At 47.5% G+C, this 21,057-nt stretch overlaps 1 protein-coding gene across 1 annotated transcript; it reads left to right on the top strand.

Moving 5' to 3' along the window:
- Nucleotides 1–15,446: 15,446 nt before the first annotated feature.
- LOC119454114 (E3 SUMO-protein ligase PIAS3) lies at nt 15,447–20,520 on the top strand. Its single transcript, XM_037716120.2, has 2 exons — nt 15,447–15,708; nt 20,129–20,520. The coding sequence occupies exons 1-2, from the start codon at nt 15,472–15,474 to the stop codon at nt 20,504–20,506; spliced, it is 615 nt and encodes a 204-aa protein (XP_037572048.1). The 5' UTR covers nt 15,447–15,471; the 3' UTR covers nt 20,507–20,520.
- Nucleotides 20,521–21,057: the final 537 nt, after the last annotated feature.

The raw sequence follows: 21,057 nt of genomic DNA on the forward strand, positions 1-21,057 counted from the left end.
ATACTGGGCGAAGGGCAAGCATCTCGTCTTCGTATTGTAAGGCGGCATAAAAGAGAGGTTGGAGAAGAGGAGGACGACGATGGTCTCTGCAGCGAGAAGCGGCAGTTCAAACGCTATCTTCCCGATCGACCATCTCTGTAAGCCTTCATCCGTGAATGAACACGCAATCGTCCGTAACAGTTTTGTTGGAGGAGCGGGGTACCTCGACCGCGCCAACACGGTACCCCATCCGCCTGATCTTCGCCGAAGCCGCCGCCTTGCTGGGCTGCCTTCGTTACCGCTGGATGGTCGAGATGTCACGTGATCATCTCTGCCAGCCTGTAAATCTGTAAATAAACACACAATCTTCCGTAACAGTATGTTGGACAGTCACAAAGGAGGCGTTTTTAAGCGAAGCTTTCGTCGCGAATCTTCCCAGACCATTCTGGTCGTGGATGCGTGCTGCTATCGTACCAAACAGTTCACGCGCAGAACATTAGTACTATTTTTACAGCACTTACGGGTGTCCGGGCTGTCGTCCTAGTTCTCTGCGAATTTACTCACTGAAAGAACAGATGATAAGTACATATTCTCAACAAAAATGGCCGCGTATCTGCGTGCTTCGCTGCAAATGTCGTCGAAAGACGATAGTCTTCTGCCGGCCGTACTACATGAGTGCTGGTCTGATCCTGGTCTGGCCTGTTGCTTCCGGGTGCGCCTCGACTTGCGATCTTGCGCTAGCCGCTCGGCTCGTTGCTCGGACGTTTCCTGGGCACGCTTGAGACGACGAGCGTCGGCACGCCGGCCCGCCGGCGCTTCTCCGCTGCAATTTGGTCGTCGGTCTTTTCCCTGCGTTGTCTGGGCATGTCTTGTAGAGTGGGTTGTATTTCATTAAGCGGCCATTTATGTTTTGCCCTGCCTCAGACAGCGCTTCCTTTATGTTGAATCGGCCGCATCTGGGTCGCATTGATAAAATTGAGGAGGCGGAATCGGCCGCATCTGGCTGGCATTGATAAAATTGAGGAGGCGCTGCGTGAGACATGGACGCCATCTCGAAATACATCGGGAAACATGAGCTTGTGCAGAGGGTTCCCTCCCTTCGTGGCAGACGTCGTTCGTCGGCGCGCATAGCATGGCATTTTCAGCGCAGCTTAAGAAACTAGGGTCTTTAGAGTTACGTATCTATGTATTTTCTATTAAAGGAACACACCTCCTAATACTTACCTAGTGATGTTGCGCCTCAGATATGCGTAATATTTACATTTTGATCGATAACGTTCACAAGTATGAACAGCCGTATCAGTTTAAGTAGTGTGGGCGGTAAGCAAGTGGTCCAACTTTGGCCGGGTGGCTGAATCGGTTGACAGACAGACAAACAGAAAGACAGACAGACCAAATTTTCAGCGTTTAAGTTCCCCAAGAAAGACTATCGTCTTTAATAGGAGTATAAGGACGAGCACAGTTGCATTAATAAAGAATACCATTCTGCGTCTACTTTTAGAAGGCTTAGGGTTTGGCGCGTCTGCGTCGTTGCTCTTTAGCCGAGTAAAGAGCAGGTTGCTGCTGCACTATTTCCGGGATAAGCCCGTTTATGTCGGCACGCCGACCCGGGATACAGTGTCAAATCAAAAGGGATCCAAGTGCGGAGACAGCATATAATGTGCGGTCACGTGGGTCACGTGGTGAGGGTCTACGAGCATTGCCGTCTTCACTGGTAGGCAGGTAATCGCTATGGCGCTAAATACCGCACAGAATATATTCAGTTGCATGGCGCTTCACGAAAGCTTCGCTTCCCAGATTGCAACCTGTGAGCTGGATCTGCATAACTTTTTTTCTGGTTTCTCTTACGCCATATGTCTTCCAGTTGGCACTGCCCACCATTTTGAATTATCAATGAGTAGGCGTATGCAAAAGAAAAGAAAGAAAAAGAAACAGAAGGAAAAGCGCCTAGTCGCAGGAGGCGACACAGCTGCTATTTTGGGACGCCTTCATCTCGAGTAAATAAATTGATTACGCGAACAAGAGGACGTGAGGTGCGTGCACGTGACAGGCCAAAACGGGTTATTTACCACGCATATTCTAGAATACTGACTCGGGTGCGCCTTTCGAGCGTCTAATAATTTTGCTGTCTACAATCTTAAAAATGTTTCCGCACTTTGGGGCTTATCCTGTCCCACAACTACAATAATCATCTGTGTTGCCCGCATTTCCTTTCTTTAACGCTGCTAGTCCGGCACTTCCAAGTCAGGAACGACATACGCGTCATCAGCGTGACGTAGCATTCTCGACAGGAAAGCAGCGTGCGCTGAGTTTTCAAGAAAGGAAACGAAAGCAAGGCCGCCGACGATTATCGTTGTGGCAAAAAGTAAGCCCTAAAGTGTGCAAACTTTTTAAACAGTGTAGCTCCAGTCCTGGGCATTATTCGCGTTTACATCTTTGTCAAGCTTAGCTATGTAATTAACCATGTTTCATGGCGTAAACAATTACCTCGCCGCGCTATCAGCAACACTTATTCTCGCCTTCAATATATATATATATATATATATATATATATATATATATATATACTGAAATTTTGCTCGCTCTCGCAACCGTGCGTGGAGAAAGCGTAATAATCTCGACCTCAGTCACCACCTCTCGCAGCCGCCCTGTGCAGCGACTGTAGGCCGTGGATGCGACAAGTGCATGCTGCGCAGTATTCCTCTCGCTCGTTGGATAATTTCCGCAGTCTCCAGAAAAAAACATGGTTGCCACCTGCAAGTGCTGAAAATTGTGCTTAGTACCACCGAATGTTCTAGGTCTATAGACGGCCGACTGCGTCTCTATCTGTTTGCCTGTCACACAAACACGCTTTGTGTTTAAACAGCGGAGAACCTTTTTGTCTTTTTTGGTTTTGTTTTGTTTCGTTAGAAGGCGGGGAGGTGCAATCTCTGGTGACTGAGGCTGTGACAGCCACACGAAGAAACAGGCAATGAAGGGCAGAAAATGACGTAATACGGGACGCCGGCGGGTAATAGGACGTTCCCACATCTGCCGCCTCGGCCGTGAGCGGCGCTGGTTTACACGCCCGGACTAATCCCGTAAACATACACAAATATCTAAAAATGAGGACGGGAGACGGCCGCCATAGTAGCTCAACTACTATGCGGCAAACGTGGGTTCGACTCCTTTTGCGTCCACTTTCAATTCTCTTTACCTATGGTTATTTTTTTTTTTTACATTTCGGTGAAACATAACAGTTAACTTTCGTCGTGCTTTCTCTGACTTCGTTGTCTGTTAGTTCGTACGGTTGGGAGCAACGAAAAATAGTGGTTGTTTAATGAATGATGAACGAGTGGGAAAATAGGCCACCAAGGAGGACGGTCATCCCAATCATAGCAGCTGAACTGCAGCAACTGAAAAATGTATGCGGAATAAACAAAAAGAAAAAGAAAAACTGCGAGAAAAAGTTTGTGTTTATCTTGCGCCCACCAGCTCCTCGTTTTTGTCAACTATATTGAGTGGCTCGTGAATTACCGTACTTTGCCCAATTGCTTACCCCGATTTGCTCTATAGGTAAGCACTGAAGGTTTTCGCCTTCGCTGACCGGCGGCGGTAATAGCCGAGTGTCTAAGGCGTTGCGCTGCTCAGCTCAGTGTCCTGGGTACGATCCGAGCCCCGGCGCCCGGGTGACATGGCGAAAAGGCTCGCGTATGCTACCGTGCATTTGGTGCACCTTCAAACACACCGGGTTGTCAAAATTATTCCGGCAAGCTCCACTATACCGCATGCCTCATCGTGGATTGGGCGCCTGTAAAACCGGAGAATTTAATCATTTCTCGCCTTTGATATTGTCTAATTCCGGATTTATACTTAGCTAAGCGCCTCTTGCCTTGAGTACATGACCGCTTCGATTACAATGTTTGCCACTATAATTCCGCTGCCACTTGTTTTCGACAGGTATACCCAGCATGGTTCATTGATTTATACGCGAATTTTCTTGTTTTCCGTATTTGCACCAACGCGTTACGTAATGAGCTATAAACTGCTGCTTCCTTCTTTTCTTACGTTTCTCGTAATTTTGGTAATAGAGCAAACCGCGACGTGGTAAGCTTTCGTCAACTAAAGACGCCTGAGCTGCCTATGCGTGGCTCAAATTTTCCCGATTTGCGTTTCCGATTTACAAATTTGTCGTAAATTCTCACCTTCAGCAGCATGTTGTCCTAAGGGCCGCACCGCAAATTCGGGCGTAACAGCTTACTCGTACACGGGCCGCGCCCCCTTTTCCACGTGCGTATAGTCGTACAATCGCAGTTGCTATTATTTTGGCGGGAAGCTTGTCGACGCCTCGCGGTTTGTGCCGCCACGCTTTCCGGCCGCGGCGTGTTTCGTAGACAACCGCTGCACACGAGGCTTTGCTGCGCTTCATGCTTACGTCGTGGTCCCGCGGCGCCCGGATACCACGTGGTGTTCGATTGCTACATTCAGTTGACGTTTCGCGTGAAAAAAAAAAGTGTTCTTTTAGTGCTAAGCATTCTTCGCCTCATTCTTAAAACTTTGCCGCAGGCATGTAGCTTTGTAGGTTCCCTGTCTCTCCTTCGCTTTGATAAAAAGAAAATAATGTGTCACCGGTGAAATCGAACCTCTGCCGTCGAGCATCGCGATGCTCTAACCATTAGGCCTACGATTCGCTCTTTCTTTTTCTTTATTGCCTTCACTAAATTCACACAAATACATTATGCAAACATGCCTTTGGTATGTTTGAATATATGCCGTCAGTATACATGCCAAATTATGCAGCCCTCCGACGAAAGCACCGGGGCCAAGTGGCCAGCTTTGAGGAGTCGATCCGTCCATCGGCGGAGGCCGACAGTGTCCTGCGAGAGCTGGTCACTCTTGCGGCGGAATGCGGAATTCTCCGCATGGTGTACCCATGCGATGAAGCATTCCTCGGTGGCTGGCCCTGACCCCATCTCCAAATTCCCGCCAACACCCAATACTCTTAATAGGCCGCCGAACCACGCCTCTTTCAATAAAGCTTTACCATACCGTACAAATATACCAGCCCAGGAAGACCTGAGTAGGGCAACAATCAAAATTCTGGCATGTTCAGGTGTCCCAGAACGTAAACGGAATGCGCGGGCGGTGGCTGAATCGCATCTGCGTGCGCCAGCGGCCGCAGCGTGCACTGCTGCACCAATTCCTCATCGGCGTCTCTGGTGAAGGAGCACTTGTTCAAACGGTAGACGCTAGGGGGGATTTTGGCGCTCGCAGCAACCTTTGTCGACGGTAAGCGGCTCTTAAAGAAGCATTTCCTTTTCTTTCTCGTTTATGGCGAAAATCTTAGGTTTCTGTGTTGGCGGTGCGCTTGGTGGTGACCTTACAGTGACCTCGGGGAAACTGCGCCGTTTGACGAAAAATGGCCGACGCCGCAAAGAGTAAAAACACCTCTAAAAACATTCTCGGGGTGGTTCCTGCAAACAAAGTAGTTTAGCGGCTTTGAAAAGAAAATTTCGTAAATTTCGATCTGGGTGGGAATGGAACACGGGCCACGCGGCAGTGCGAGACGAGCAGGCTTCCCTGAGGCCACGGCTGCTCCAAAATTCTGGCTTACTAAGGGTGCGCATAGATGCGTGCCGGATTGCACACGTCACGTGGTCACAGAGACGCACTCGTGCAACTGCTCGCGCGTTTGTCGCCGTCGTCTTCCCCAGCTGGCCGGTTTTCGCCTTCACGTTGTCCAAACGTGTAGCTCTTGCTTACTTTTGACCAATTCCTCAACGACGGCTCTGGTGAAAGAGCACTTACGTAGTATGTTTTTGGCACTCGCAGCAACAATATGTCGACGGTAAGCGGCTCTTAAAGAAACTTTTCCTTTTATTTTTCTCTTTCTTCTTTTGTACTTTTGAATAAAACGTATTTATCAGCCGCGCGTAGTCGACGCAGTTCGGGCTATATATACCAAGCTTAGGTACAACCGAATCACGGCAACGCAACCATGGTGTTCCCGGTGACAGAGAGATATCGTTTGCTGCCGAGAAGGGCGATCGTCTCATGTTTGAAGAAACAATGCTCGGGCGAGTGTTGCAATAAGCAATAAAATATGGATGTTGTTTGAAAAATATGTGGAAATCGGTCTGTTATTTATGCTGGCAAAAAGGTATTTTAAATTATAATGTTTTTTGCCGGCACTAATACAGTACTTGTTATAGTTAATGTGCCATCGGCGAATCATTAAGACAATACGATAATCTTGAACATTCTTGGCACACTGCGTGATTTCAAAAAACACATGACGCACAGAAAATTTCGAATATCATAACTATTAAAGAGACGTACGTACGCCTTGTACCACCCCTTAAACCAGTTTTTAAAAAGCCTCGGGTGACATCTGGTGCCTAACGTGTTCAGTGTGTTTTGGACTATGCTTAAGGGCAAGAATGAAAATAAAACAAAAAAATGGTGGGGGGCACACATTATGTTTGTTTTCGTACAGTAAACATTGGTCACGCTTGGGAAGATATTTAGGGAAAAACTAGATTTGGTAGAGTGTAGCTGAAAAAGTTTAGGAAAAATTTATTTTTCTATTGTTTTTCTGCGGCACACCAACAGCGTTAGATTCCGAAGCTTTATCACAGGGTCGTTAACAATTTGACAAAACATTTGGAGGACGCTCAAGGTTCGCCTTTAAGAGGGGAAACCGACTGCATTCAAACATCCTTGACTGCTTCCTACGCTTGTCGGCAACTGCACCCTACGTAAGCGAAATGTTTACCAGGAAAAGCTAGCGGCGAACGCTTTCCACGAATGCCGGCTTTCGGGTAGAAACGCGACCTCATCCGTGGGACCAACCCAGAGGTATAGTGCACAGCCACGCCAAAAAATTACACAAGCTTTAGGTTTCTGTTCCGGTTTCGCACTTTTAATATTTGACACTGAAATTCTTTAGCATCAAAAGCATGCGCTATCGATGTTTTGGGTCATGACATTTGTTTGTGGGCTGGTCATTCTCCAAATTCCGAGGATTAACGTTGTCGAGAATGTAAGGCAAGCAATGAGCAACATTAGTCATAGAATGGTGTGGCAACACCACCCGGACATAGCGCCTGTCATATAGCAAGGCATGACATATACATAAATATATACGGCAATTTTCGCTCACGGAAACTCCGCCGCCACCAACACCGAATTTTCTGTGACACGGGGCTGTCAACGCTATCGCGTTAAAATTCAAGTCATAAGTCGGTCGCTGTGGCAACACTGCGCCGAATGCTAACTTCGCTGCTTCGCGCTCTCCATGCTCGAAGGACGGAAATCAAAGCAACATGAACCAAAAAAGGAGCTACTTATCGATACTTGCATAATGAAACAAATAATACGCAAGTGTTACGCGTCTGTAAAACGTGAAGGCGAAAGCCTGCCAGCTGTGGAAGAAGACGATGACAAGCCCGCGAGCTGTGGCACGAGCGCGTCTCTGTGGCCACGTGACGCGTGCAATCTGGCGTGCACTAGGCACACCTTTAGTAAGCCAGAACCGTGGAGCAACCGTGACTTGAGGGAAGCGCATTCGTCTCACACCGCGGGCACCCGGGCATGCATGATTCCCACCCTGACCGAAATGTACCGAATTTTCTTTTGAAAGCCACTAACTTACTTTGTTTACAGGAACCTCCCTGAGAAATGTGACATCAATCCAAGCATTTGCTGACGTGTGTTTACTCCTTGCGGCGTCCGCCATTTTTGTTCACGGCGCAGTTTCGCCAAGGTCACTGTCAAGGCACCGCCAACATAGACACGTAAGGTTTTCGCCATTATACAATGAGACGCCTTTCCATCTAAATGAATGAATGAAAAACTTTATTTTATGAGCTTTTCAGCGCATGCGCCGGATGGAAGTGGTCCCCACTTCACGGGAATCCATATGCTGTTCCCGCCGCCTGGCCCCTGGTTACGAGCCAAAGCTGGTCTTCCAGGGCGGGGCTGGACAGCAAGATCTTCCATCGCTCTCTAAGGGGTTGGATGGGTAGTGGGATCATGTCCATGATCCTCCTAAAGATGCCGTCCACTTAGTTCACTGTTGCCAATCCAGCTGTGAAGAATACGATGCGCGAGAGCAGTTAAGTTCAGTGGTTGCGTTGCTGCACAGCGAATGATCGACAGAGATGAATGCCCTCGAGGAGGTACAGCAGACCTGAACAAGATTACAACGATGAAGAGCCGCTTGGAATATCACGCGCCCTCGGGTCAGAAAGCAACAAAAAAAAAAGAAGAAAAAACATTTATAAAGGCTCAGCTTCGAAAAGCCGGCGTTTGGTTTCGTCTCACGCAGTTGTGAGGCCGCACTGATATTGCTACCTAGGCCCATCTGGGCCAATCGTGTCATGCGAAACCGAACGCTGTCTTTTCGAACGCGTACATGATAGCGGTCCAGGAATGATGGTTTAGTGAACGAGAAGACATAGGTGGCGAAGAATAGTACACTTCGCCGCCGCCATTTATTCAGTCCTCATCAGTTTATTTAACATCTTCGACAAAAATATTTATTTGTCATTTATTATTATCTCATTGCCCACTGGTCTCCGTGGTTCATGGCCTATCCTCCACAGTGGGTTTGTGTCTTTTCATACAAGGAATCATCGTCATCATCTGCAGTCCTCACGCCAGAGCCGTGCAACAGACGTTCGGTGAGCCGTCCACCCCGTTATTTCCGCATCGACTCTGCTTTCACTGCATCTTAGCATACAGACTTCAGTGGTGAGCTTTTCCCTAAGACATACTGGTTGGCTCGGTCGTTAATCATGATGCAATATGGTAGCGCCCTTCGATACAAGGACGTAACATAGTGAACACAGCGTTCGTGTTTGTCCACTGTATTACGTCCTTGTATCGAGGTGGGTTGCCATATTACATGGTGAACTTTTGGTTTTCGTGCACATCTTGTCCTTTGTCCTTGGGCTAACGCCTGCAGCTCTATGTTTCATGCGAACTGTACCATTTTTCTTGCTAAACGCTGTGTGCCAATACTATACAGGTGTATGTTCTGTTGTCTAAATATAATTGTACAGCTCCTTTTCCTTAACAAACATTCCCGATCTCATTCAATGCGCCGAGACTCGAAGTCAGCTGCAGAATAAGCTCCATTAAAAGAAATGAACCTTGCACTACCCCCCACCCAGAGACAGAGAGGTCATGTATTGTATGATGCTGTGGGCCAGGGCGCATCGCAGTGAACATCCAGCGCGTCTTAAAACCGGGATGCTGCAGCATTCCCTGCAAACTCCAAGTTACACGTGCTCTCGCGCGAGAGCATTAAGGCGCCTGAACGTTTCAAAGTTGTGGTAGAGTGTTCAGGAAGGACAACCCTCTTCTTCTTCCGCCCTTTCCGCCTCTGACGGCAAGCGGGCGAGAGATAAGGATCGCAGTCATATTCCGCGCCGACGTTCGCGGCGCCGCTTGAGATAACGCACACATGACACAATCGGCTTATAAGTGTAGACCTTCACCCCGCGACGTCATACAAATGTGGTGGAACGCGGTGTAAGGCTGACTTCGCAGCGGTAGGCACTCTGCAAAACTTCACGGGTTAACCCTTCCACGTCTTTGCCACACTTAATTGCCGCTGGGTTTTTGGTGGCTGTTTGTACTTTTAGCAGCGCTGGCAAGAAAGTAAACACAATATGCCGACGGACTGCGTCACGGTGGCTTGGGCCTAAAGACGCAAGAAAGGAGGCTTAAGTTTTCACAGGATACCTTTTGATGACCCGCTGAACCCGCGGTGGTGGTAAAACGCTAAGGCTGGTTCCAAGACCGTCTTATCAGCCAGGCGCCAGGCGTCACAGCTTTAACCTTCTGCGGTATTTTGAGATTAGCGCGGAGAGCTTTATCCAAGAAAGGTGTTTGGCCACCTTAAAGCTTCTTATTAAAATTTTTCTGATATGTTAGCCTTGAATATAAGAGGAGAGTAACTGTATAGGCTCCCTTAAGGGAGACAGAGTTGCGCCGCTGTTTTCCGCGCGCCGCTCGCTCCGCCTCCAGTGATTCCAGCGCCGCTATTCGCCGAGCGCCATCACGTGGTCAAAAGTGGTCCCGCTGTACTGCAGATAAGCCAACACTTCGCAGGCGACGCCAACCCTCCGCGGGCTCCGCCAGGCCAAGCGCAATTGACATCGGCGCTGTTATTACTCTTTCTGCTGTTTCTTCGATGCTGCTGGTCGAGAGACGTGTGATCACAAGTGTATTCTCGGGTGAATTGTAGAACCAATGTCATATGACGCATTGACAGCGCTTGCAGTATGACGGGGTGTTGCGTGCCGAACTGTCGCAACCGCACCGAAAACAGTAAGGCATTGTTAGCAGTGCCACGAACGAAATCTGCTATACGCCGCCGACTCCAGTGGCTGCTGCCTATGGGCCATGACAGGCGGATTCCAAGAAGACCTAGAATATGCGATGTAACTGTCCTTCGCTCCATATGAATGTCATTCTTGTATTAATATTGTTATACCGCCTGTATTAAGGTTCAGTGTTTGATCTAAGACAAGTGTTTGTTTTGGTGCTTGTACTATTTTCACTTTCGGGTGAAGTGTGAAAATTGCTTTGTTTACGAGCGCAGACTGGAAGTTTATTTAAATAATTACAGGGTAACGGTGACAGTTAGCAACGTTGTATTATCTAGTGTCTGCCATTTTGCCGGTCTTATTCACTCCCCATCGTGATAGGGATGGTTGTCGCTTCATTGCGTGTCGACATTTAGTTAGCTTTCGAGGACTCTGATTCGTTAGTGTGCTTTCTTTTTTTTAGTTCACGTCGCTGCGTTGCGAACCAGGAATTGCAATGAAATGCAGCTTATTGCTTGGCTCGTTGGCAATTTCAAATATCTGGCGTAGCATTACCAAACATTGGTGGCCATTCTAATTTGCGTTATCAGCTGGAATCTCAGCATGTCTATAAAAATTTTAGAAACCACCTGTACTGTGACGTTTACCTTAGCCTTGGAAAATGGCTATGGCATCGCTTCAGTAAACCTATTATTCGCATGCTCCTGTCAAAACGATGTAAAGATTGTAGCGTGTTCAACAAACAAGAAATGAAAGCATGTTTTTTTTTTAAATCTAAACACGGCACTTCAGAAGTTGCACAATTTAGTGTACACAGAAGAACTTTACTCGTACAATAAATACGTAATGCATGCAGCCTTAGTCAGCGCGTGTGTCGGCTAGATGAGACCCGTAACACATATAATTTGTCGGTGATGTGTAAAACTCCGAAGCTATACAGGTATCATTAGAATCAACATAGCGGCGAAGCGTAATGCAAACAATTTAAGAGTGCATGCAATTGCTCGCGTCATTCACCTGAATTCAGCTTTTACTACACTGAACACAAGGAATGTTGGACGCGACAGCGCTGTTGAATCGCGCATTCACATTTTCAGCGGTCGCGGGCCGTGATCGCACTCATGCATGCCTAATACTGGTGTCACACGGCCACTTTCGATCGCTATCGAGACCGATCCGGGTGAAAATTCTCGACTGCGATTGGCTTCCTTCCGCAGTTAGCGCAAAGGAGCCAATCGCGACCGACAAATTCTATCCCGATCTGTCTCGATCGCGATCGAAAGTGTGCATGTTCCTCACACGCTGTATTTTAAGCAATGATTGCATACTAACGCTCGTAAGCGTAAAATCTAGGCTCGTAACCTTGAGGTCAGTAATCGGGCTTTACTCGAAACGTATTGTGACACAAGGATGAAAGTAACAGTGAAATATATTTACAGCTGATATTACAAGAGACAGGCAGCGCAGGCTGTCTTCCGACACCAGTTCGTGCCCTTCTTCCACCTTGTTCCCAGCGTTGTAACAATATTAAAGGATATAACGAAAGCAAAAAAAGCACCGCATATCCACACAGTGAATCATGATGAGTGGGGCGGAGCAGTGCGCTGTGTGATATGTGGTGACATATATGCGGTGTGTGATATGTGGCTGCATTGCAGGGACCTTGCCGGCTACCAAGGAATCTTTGCATGTCGAGTGAACCGCGTACTCACTGTGATAACCACCGGAGAACTCTTGCTGCGGCACTGCGACGGCGTTGACTCGCGACAGTTCGTTTCGTATGTTGCCGATTTTGGTCAACGCGTTGTCCAACCCCAGGCGATCACACACCTTGCAGCTGTCCCCGAAACTGCGATCGAGGAAATCGCGCTTGAACCGCGCATCGGCGCCTCCCGTCCCCGGCAGACAACGCTTCGGGCGTTTAGCCGCCGCTTCCCTCGCTCTCACCTCCGGGGTAGCTTGCTGTCGGCGTTGCCGGCAAGCCACCACTTCCCGCGCACTGAAATCGCGGTCCCTTTGGCGTTTTCGCCGCTTTGCCGATGCTTCCCGTGCCCTCAACTCCGGGTCCGCTTGGCGTTTTTGCTGCTTTGCCAATGCTTCCCGCGCCCTCGCCACCGGAGTAGCTTGCTGTCTGTGTAGACGCTGAGCCACAGCATGCCGCGCCTTACGTTCGTCCTTGGCAGAAAGAGATTGTGTCGTCTGGAACGCGCCATACACAGCCGCGCCATCTCATGTATAGACGTTGAGCCGCTGCATGCAAGGCTTCATCCATGACCGACAGATGGCGTGGCAGTCGATGTGAGCACGGACGACACCGGACGGACAAGGCTAGACCCTGAGGAGCTTCACCCCTAAAAGAAGTGTTAGTGTCAGTGCCGCGCAAGCACGGCTCCTACGCTTACGGAGAGTGGCTTTCCCACACAACTTTGGAACCCAAGATGGCGTATCTTGGCGCAACTCTGGCTCCCTAAAGGAAGCCTATACTGTAACTCTAGGCGCACCTAAACGCGCTATAAGTTAGCGGTGTCGATAGCCTAGCATGCTTTCATATGCGCAGAAAGCAGTGCGGTAACAGCTTTATTCGTTGCAGAGTGGAATTAAATGCGTATCAACGTGTTCGTGAAACTCCACGCACCGTGCTTCTCATTTACGCCATTTACAAATGAAAGCATGATTCCGGCGATGGCTTCTCTGTTGGAGCAGGACCCACACGGTATGATCTCGTGTCTGCTCTGTCATCCGATTGGTAGTCCCAACAACAGCATCCAACCAATTTCCAGCAAGTGTCAGCAATTTACAACCAGTGTCACCTGCTCCCTCGGTATCGGTGTACGATGACTGGAGCGATCGGCCTGTTGCCTCAAAATGGAAACAGAAAAAAAGCATTTCACTAGCGCAGGGTTCTTAATTTTTTTTTTTTGAAGCAACAGGCTTCAAAAAATGAACTCATTGAAAAGGAAAGTAGGTGGCTCACATGCATAATAATTGTAAGGCATTCAAGAACTATCGATAAAACCGGTCTCGCCGGTCGAAAAAAAAGAATAAAGACCGGAGGTTGACTGTCTGTTGTCCAATTTCCTCTTTCCGAAGTTCTTCTTTCTGCTGTCATTGCGAGTTTTAGTTCTTCTGAAAAAAGGGATAGTTTCCATAGAGCTATCCCACTTTTCAATCCTTCCAACTTACTTGGATTGATCTATGCCCTTTGAGAGTCCGAGAAGTGTTATTATCCTTCGTGTTCAAACAGAACCCAATATTAAACAATTTGGAACTGTGAATTTTTGAATCGAACCCTATAATTCAATAGTGAAGACTATTCAGTTCCTAATTCAAAATTTCAGATGCTTTCACACCGCTAGTAATTGTTAGTATACACTAGTACGTTCGCAAATGACAACTTAGTTTTTTTTTGCCTTGTAGTTAGTAACCTAAGAATACAGTTGGGAGAATAATTATTTGAGGTGCATTAGTAAGTCACCCTTCTAAAATACCACGAAGGTCATCCGTGTCCTGAGAGGATGCTTGGTATGCCAACAAGGACGCAAATATAAACCGTTGGTGATGTAATCTTGCAAGTTTCCGCAACAGATCACTGTGATGTCATGAACTCAGTCGGCATCCGTTCGGGCTTAGGTAAAATTTTTATCAGCAAAGATGAAATGAATGCATGAAAGGAAAAATTTGCATCCGCTGAATGTAGCCACCAAGCTACAATGAATACTCACACGGGTTTTCCTGAAAGCTCCGCAGTTGAAGTATTCGTTCCAGACCGGGGATCGAACCCTAGACCAACGTCTTTCCGTGGCGGTCGTTCTACCATCCGAGCTAACTAGGAGGCTAGCAGATTGCACCGCGAGGCCCAGCCGATCGTGAACTCGAAGCAAAGGGATATTGTAATTGTCACCCACCTTTATTGTAGCACTGGAGCTATGGAGGAAGCCCGTGTGTGTTTGCAGCTTCGTTGAGCAATCGAATACGATATAACAATATTCGCTTTCATGAACATTCTTTCTCCATGCGCACTTCTGAAGGACTGACTTGCCATGAGCTATATTCTAAAAGAGCCAAAGACTGGACTTAGCCAGCTTCTAGAACTATTAAGAGCGAAAGCTGTACTACGCAATGTCTCGCAAGGTCATTCATCGCGTCGCAATGACCCTGAGCCGCCGGAGTGCAAGTGTGGAAGGCGTGACGTCATGCCACGTGATCGCCTGTGGAGAGGCGTCGCCGCTGCGGTACCACGTGACTAAGCGAGGGATTTAACGGCTGCTTCGCCGGCGCTTGGTCGGTCAGTCTCACCATGGATGGCGCGCCGGCGTGACCATCTGCGCGCGCGCTTCAGCGCAAGCGACAGGCTGAATCCAATCATCCAGTAGATATAGCTAGACGGCAGGCTGCGAAATCTCAAGCAAAGGAACAGTTGGCTGCTGAAACACCGGAGCAAAGGGAGGCCAGATTAGCACGTTATAGAGAAGCTTACCAAGCGCGGAAGCGTGTATTAATGAAACACTGTGTGCATAGTCTTTGCAGAACCAAGCCAAACGGACCTTTCGCTCTTGACAATTAGGTTTACAACAGTTAAAGCTCAGCCTGAATGCGACAAAAAATACACATTGAAATTCATGACGTCACAATGGCGTGCCAGTGACGGCGTTTCTGCGCAGAGTTGAGGAAATGTAACTTTGACGTTCACCTTGTCCTTTACTAAACAACCTCTTCCCGCGAAGCTCACAAAAACTAGTTTTGAAGTGATGCTTTATCAATCTATATTGATTTAGCGTTTCATGTTACTGTAACTTTAATCTCGTTTTTTATTTCTCTGAAAGACCTCTGTCTGAAAGAGTCCGAATATTCCTCCATAGCACACTTTTTCCTCATCTATTCTTTGGTTCCAGTTCCCTGCAAGTCACGGCGTTTTCTCATTTCCGGTTCCGGCACGATGCTTCCGCGGCAACCTTTCTACCGTCCCTTACGGCAGTTGCCACTTGCAGTAGGTTCGCGGGAGCCTCTCCTGGGTCTGCCCTTCTACTGCGGGACGTACTCGGCACAAGGCCAAAGTGAAGACGCTTCGACTCTTGTACTCGTCTGTTTCGCTCCGGTCACAGAGTGCTCCTCTCTGGGAGGTTCCAAGGCCATGATATGCATAAACGACAAGGCGCACTACAGCGTGCCATTAACAATGGTTAACATTTCGCCGCTCCTCAATCGCACGGTGGTGAACAACGTCGCCGTATGGAGCACGTTCATCCCAACGAAGGTGGCGGTCCGTATCGTCGAAGCTGCAAAGGTAGCCGAGGATGAGATGCTGTGCTCGCTCGAGGAGAGCACACCGTACGCCATCAGACGCGAAGACACGGCGGCGCTTGTGAAAGCCTACTTCACCGAAGCGGATGAGACTATCGTGGATAATATGCAGGTGCGTCTGTGCGGTGGGCTTTTGCACTGTGAGGCGCGAGTGTTGCGCCAACACTACGTCATTAGTTTACAGCAAAGCTGTATGGCTAGGCTTTCGGGCATTTTTCGTGTCCGTCAATAAATCCCGGTGTAGCAAAACACAGCTTCCGAATTTGATGCAAAATCGCTTCATTCTATGCAAAAGCTTATACGTCTCATAACATGGATATGCATTTTCGGTACATTAGTTATCAGTAGGCACCATTTTTAAGATCTGTAGACTCTCAGGTAAATAGTTAGCATTTCTCAAAGATTTGCCGCTGTGCGACCCGCGTCGGGAAATATCTACAAAGATTTCACAGCTGCATTGGTTCTCCACAAGAAAAGTAGAAAGTTGCCTATCAAGAAAGGGGTCAGGCAAGGAGACACAATCTCTCCAATACTAATCACTGCAACCTTAAAAGAACTATTCAAGCTCTTAGATTGGGAAGGCCTGGGAGTGAGGATCAATGACGAATATCACAGAAACCTTCGGTATGTAGATGACATTGTCTTATTCAGCAACAATGGGGACGAATTACAACAAATGATTGAGGACCTAACCGAGAAATTGTAAGAGTGAGTTTGAAGATTATTATGCGGAACAAGGGAACAAGAATTCAGGTTTGCCAGTCAGCATCTACAGCCTGTAAAGGAGTACGTTTATCGAGGTCAATTACTCACAGGGGTCGCAGATAATAAGGAAATTTACTTTAGAATAAAATTGGTTTGGAGTGCATACGGCAGGCATTTCCAAATCCTGACCGGGAGCTTACCATTGTCGTTGAAAAGAAAAGTGTACAATCATTGCATTCGATCGGTGATAACATATGGGCAGAAACTTGCTGGTTCGAAAACAAGTTAAGGACTGCACAAAGAGCTATGAAACGAAAAATATTAGGCGTAACGTTAAGTGACAGAAAGAGAGCGGTGTGGATCAGAGAACAAACGGGGATAGCCGATATTCTAGTTGACATTAAGCGGAAAAAATGGAACTGGGCAGGCCATGTATTGCGTAGGGTGGATAACCGGTGGACCATTAGAGTTACAGAATGGATACCAAGGGAAGGGAAGCGCAGTCGAGGACGGCAGGAAACTAGGTGGGGTTATGAAGTTAGAAAATTTACATGCGCAAGTTGGAATCAGCTAGGGCAAGGCAGTTGTAATTGGAGATCGCTTGGAGGGGCCTACGTCCTGCAGTGGACATAAATATAGGCTGGTGGTGATGATGATGACCCGCATCGGCTATGTGTACGCTCGCACCGCCCTCTTTTTTTCGTCGTTCCAAGTGCTGGCGTGCCTAGTTTCCTTCCGCTCTCCCAGGGTGGCGGTCGCGTCGCGCGTGTGGCTACCCGATGCTACCCTAGATGGCGGTAGCATTCCAAGCCAATGTATGCCGCCAATCAAGACCGTCGATTAAAATAAAAGTGCGTGTGCGTATGTCTTTCTTCCGCATGACCGCCGTCACCGCTAAAGGTGAATAAAATGTGCCCATACCTTTGATCAAAATTTTGTGCAACCTCTATGTCGTGTGCTAAGCAGCTTCGCCGGTAATCCCCATTTGCAGCAGTGGAATGGCGCGTGATTGTTATTGTTTATTTTTAATGTGGCTAAGCTGCTAGCTTGTTGTAACTTGCACTCTAAGTCACACACTTGACATCTTCCTGAGAGCAGCGGGAAGCTACAAGCAAAACCCATACGGGGTTTTCCCATGCCTTGGTGCGGTTATTGAAATTTGAACCATTTCAATTCTGGGACTATTGCTCCACACAAAGCAAGTGCTTTAATTCATCTTCCAGTTTACTTATATTTGAGTGGGTTTTCTGTTTTCTGTACTTCACCCCGCGGATATATCTGCTAAAGTAATTTGGGCATTCAGCTGTACAAAGGATTACAGCGGCATGCTTCGGAAAATATAGCAATGGAAAACATGTATCTTCAATACAATTGTACAAGCATGATATGTCAGGGTTTCTATAGCGACCTAGAAAAGTCTGAAAAATTCTAGGCATCTAGAGAAGTCAGCAATGCATCACGGAAATTTTGTTCATCATGAGCGAAGTCAGGAAATATTGCCAGGTAAACTGCTCAACTTGCAAATTGATGTAGGCTGGTTACCCCGCAAGGATTTTAGGCTGTTTGCGTCCCCTAAGTCAGCTGTCCTGCACAATATTTGTGCTCAGTTGCATATCAAAAGGTTTCACTCGTAATTTACGTGCAGCAATGGAAAAAAAAAAGAACAGTGGCATAACACGGAAATCTTGCCTTGCTGTGGAGGATCTATTATGTCTTAGTGAAGCCTATTGATGGTAGGTGGGAAACTAACACGTCGTGTAGACACCAACGACGAACTGAGCAGCTTCTATTGCGAAACATTTTTCTCCGAGTCAAGCCAGTTTTTGTCGTTAATCTCGGCGTTTTCGTGGGTTGATCCCGAAGATAGCAGTCTAAATATCTGCCATTTGATGTGTGCCACAGGATATGTGCTGCTGTTCAATGAGCCTCTCTGACGCCAACCAGTGATTGCGGCCCCTGATTCTGTGCCAGTGGGTGTGGGCCCCAAGGGTTACTGGTTATGTGGCTTTTCAATTAACCTTCTTGACGTCAACTTTTGTCACTTTTGCCACTTTTGTCAGTTTTGTCACTATTCTAATTTTTTTTACAATTGAGCTCATGCCACATAGTGGCCCATAGGGGCCAATAAGCGCACGCTGGTATTTCACCCAGCTTTAATGTTGTAACATTTTTAGTGGTTCCCTGCTGTCGCACACGGGGTGCGACAGTATTCGGAGAGACCGCAGTCGCAGGAAGGGAATTACTATAGCACGCAGCTTAAGGTCCACTAATTCACTTTGTTACACTGTTAAAAAAAGCTATTGCAAAATAACATCTGTGTTGCCAACTAAAAGACTTCGATGCGGCATAAACCTAACCAATGGTTATGCGAACTTGTGCTTCAAAACTGACGTGAGGGTTCATCAAAAGATCGATTTCCTTGAAGAATTCACTCTCGCATTCTCTACGAATCGCTTAATCTACGAGTGTTACGATTTTAGTCTGAAACGGTGATTGGTAGAAGTGTACGTCCCAGTGAAGTAAAAAAAAAAAAAGCTACATGCCTTGCATTCCTGCTGCGCTTTCGTAATATAAGTGCGCGTGTACTGCAGTGGACGTTGTACTGCGTATCAACGATACAGGATGGAGTGTACACAAACTGCGGCAAAAGTTTTTTGCCTAGAAATCAACTACTTGAATTAAACTTCCTCAAACCGGTTATGGCATGTCCTGTTACCAGGTTCATTATCATTCGTGTTTCAAGATTTATCACAACAGCATGTAATTCACAAGTGAACATATACGGCAAAAGAAAATTTTCTTTTTTAACGCGGGATGATATTTTTTTTTCGTATATTGCGCGCGCTTTGCATGACAAAACTTCCTTAGCCGATTATTTACGTTTAACAAAATCTCCGAACCGATGCTCTGCCTGCTTGCCGGCGGCTGAAGTTCAACGTATACTGTGCACTTTTTTTACGTCAGGCAGTTGCATCCGCTGTTCAGATAGAGGAAAAGATTACGCAGCAGTAGTGAACTCGGGGTGCAGAGAAACTCGGCCGACGGTAGTCGCAAGTGTCACGGTGCGCCGCGCGTTGTCGTCAGCTACGGAAAACCCCCAAAATGACAGGCGATCACTGCGTGGCTGAGCGCCAGTGAAAAGCTGGGAAATGGAGCAGCGCTGCTGACGACGTATTCCGAATTTGCGAGTAGCTAAAGTGCGCAGAACATTTATTGCTGTGACAATATTATACGCTTAAGTTCTATTGTAAATGTGACGACAGTGGCACAGTAGGGAGTGTCTTCAAGCTGCACTTGCAGCTTTTCTTCCCTGTCTCCCCCAATCTGTTGGAAATAAATAAAGATTATTATTATTATTATTATTATTATTATTATTATTATTATTATTATTATTATTATTATTATTATTATTATTATAAGTACACTTTTCTTGCGCGTGTGATAACGTGGCTCCAGTCCGGCTGTGTATCTGCGGCTGCAGAACACGGCCACAGAATACGGAAGAGGCAGGCCTTCAACGCTCGTGGCGCCATCTTGCAGTGTACAGCTCAGCCAAAGAGCATTAAGCTAGTACAATCACGTACTTTGGGCAACATAGCCGGTGGCGTGAAAATGACGGCAGTGACGGAAGCATGATTGTGTAATGGCTCTTCGGACTCAAAAAAGGGGGTAACAATAACGTTTCTCACACTTTGTGCTTCAACAAACCATACAAACGCTACTGCTGCCGCCCATGTCTCCGTTGTTCCGGTTGTACTTCGTAAACTCCAATAAGTATACGTATACACACAGGCTGAAGCTGCATTGCGTCGTCTCTGGTTACGCAGGTCTCCCTGGTGTGCCCGCTTGCCAAGAGGAAGATTCGGGTGCCATGCCGTGGTGCCCGCTGCCAACACGCGCAGTGCTTCGATGCCTACGCCTACCTGGCCCTCAATGAAGGCACACTGCATCCGTCCTGGAGCTGCCCCGTCTGCAGCAATGAGGTCCTTCTCAAAGACATGCGCGTCGACCTGTTCACGCTAGACGCCCTCCGCAAGGCTGACGACCAGTGTGTTGCTGTGATCCTTCGACCCGATGGCAGCTGGGTGCCGGGGACAGAATACGACGACCACAGCGTCATCACAATTGAAGACAGTCTGGTCGCGGAGACCGAAATTCCGCAACGCGATCTGTCCGTCATTGACTTGACGGTCGACTCCGACTAGACCCAAGGACTGACGACGGTGATCTGGTTGTACGATCGACCATGCAGTGCCGTTCTGCCAGATATTGGCATGCCTTCGGCGTCTGCTCATGGTCCGCTGGCAAGACAATGAAACGGTGTGCCAGAATAAGGATTCAAGGCGCCTGCATTTTCGCCAGTGATTAACTGTTTAGCAAATGCTTCGGTTAATTGCGCCATCTACCGTCTAATGGAATAGCCTTAGAATATTGTCTATAATAGATACGTTTTCAATTTTAGAGTATTTATTTAGTTTTTTAATCAAATTGTACACTTTTTATAGACCGTTTCATCGAGGGTGCCGCAATTTTTGCGATCACAGCACCGTCTATCGTCTGGCGCATTACGCCACCGTGCTGGTATGTGGGATATCAAGCTGGAAGGTGTGCAGCGGGAGTGCGTTGACGACGAGTGGCAAGTTTTCGCGTTTGCCTGAGAGGTGTCAACAAGTTTTTGTGATTGGGAAAGTTCTTAGCGCGTTGTTATTAAGCGTTGAGCTTCGATGTAGCCGCAATGTCAAACGGTGCCAGGCCC

This window comes from Dermacentor silvarum, chromosome 5 (assembly GCF_013339745.2).
Source record: "Dermacentor silvarum isolate Dsil-2018 chromosome 5, BIME_Dsil_1.4, whole genome shotgun sequence".
NCBI classification, from domain to species: Eukaryota; Metazoa; Arthropoda; class Arachnida; order Ixodida; family Ixodidae; genus Dermacentor; species Dermacentor silvarum.

What these genes read in the sequence shown, in the direction of transcription:
- LOC119454114 (XM_037716120.2), top strand. Translation starts at nt 15,472, where the DNA reads ATGGTTAACATTTCGCCGCTCCTCAATCGCACGGTGGTGAACAACGTC. An exon ending in CTATCGTGGATAATATGCAG is followed by an intron (nt 15,709 to 20,128) that starts GTGCGTCTGTGC and finishes CTGGTTACGCAG; the next exon opens with GTCTCCCTGGTGTGCCCGCT.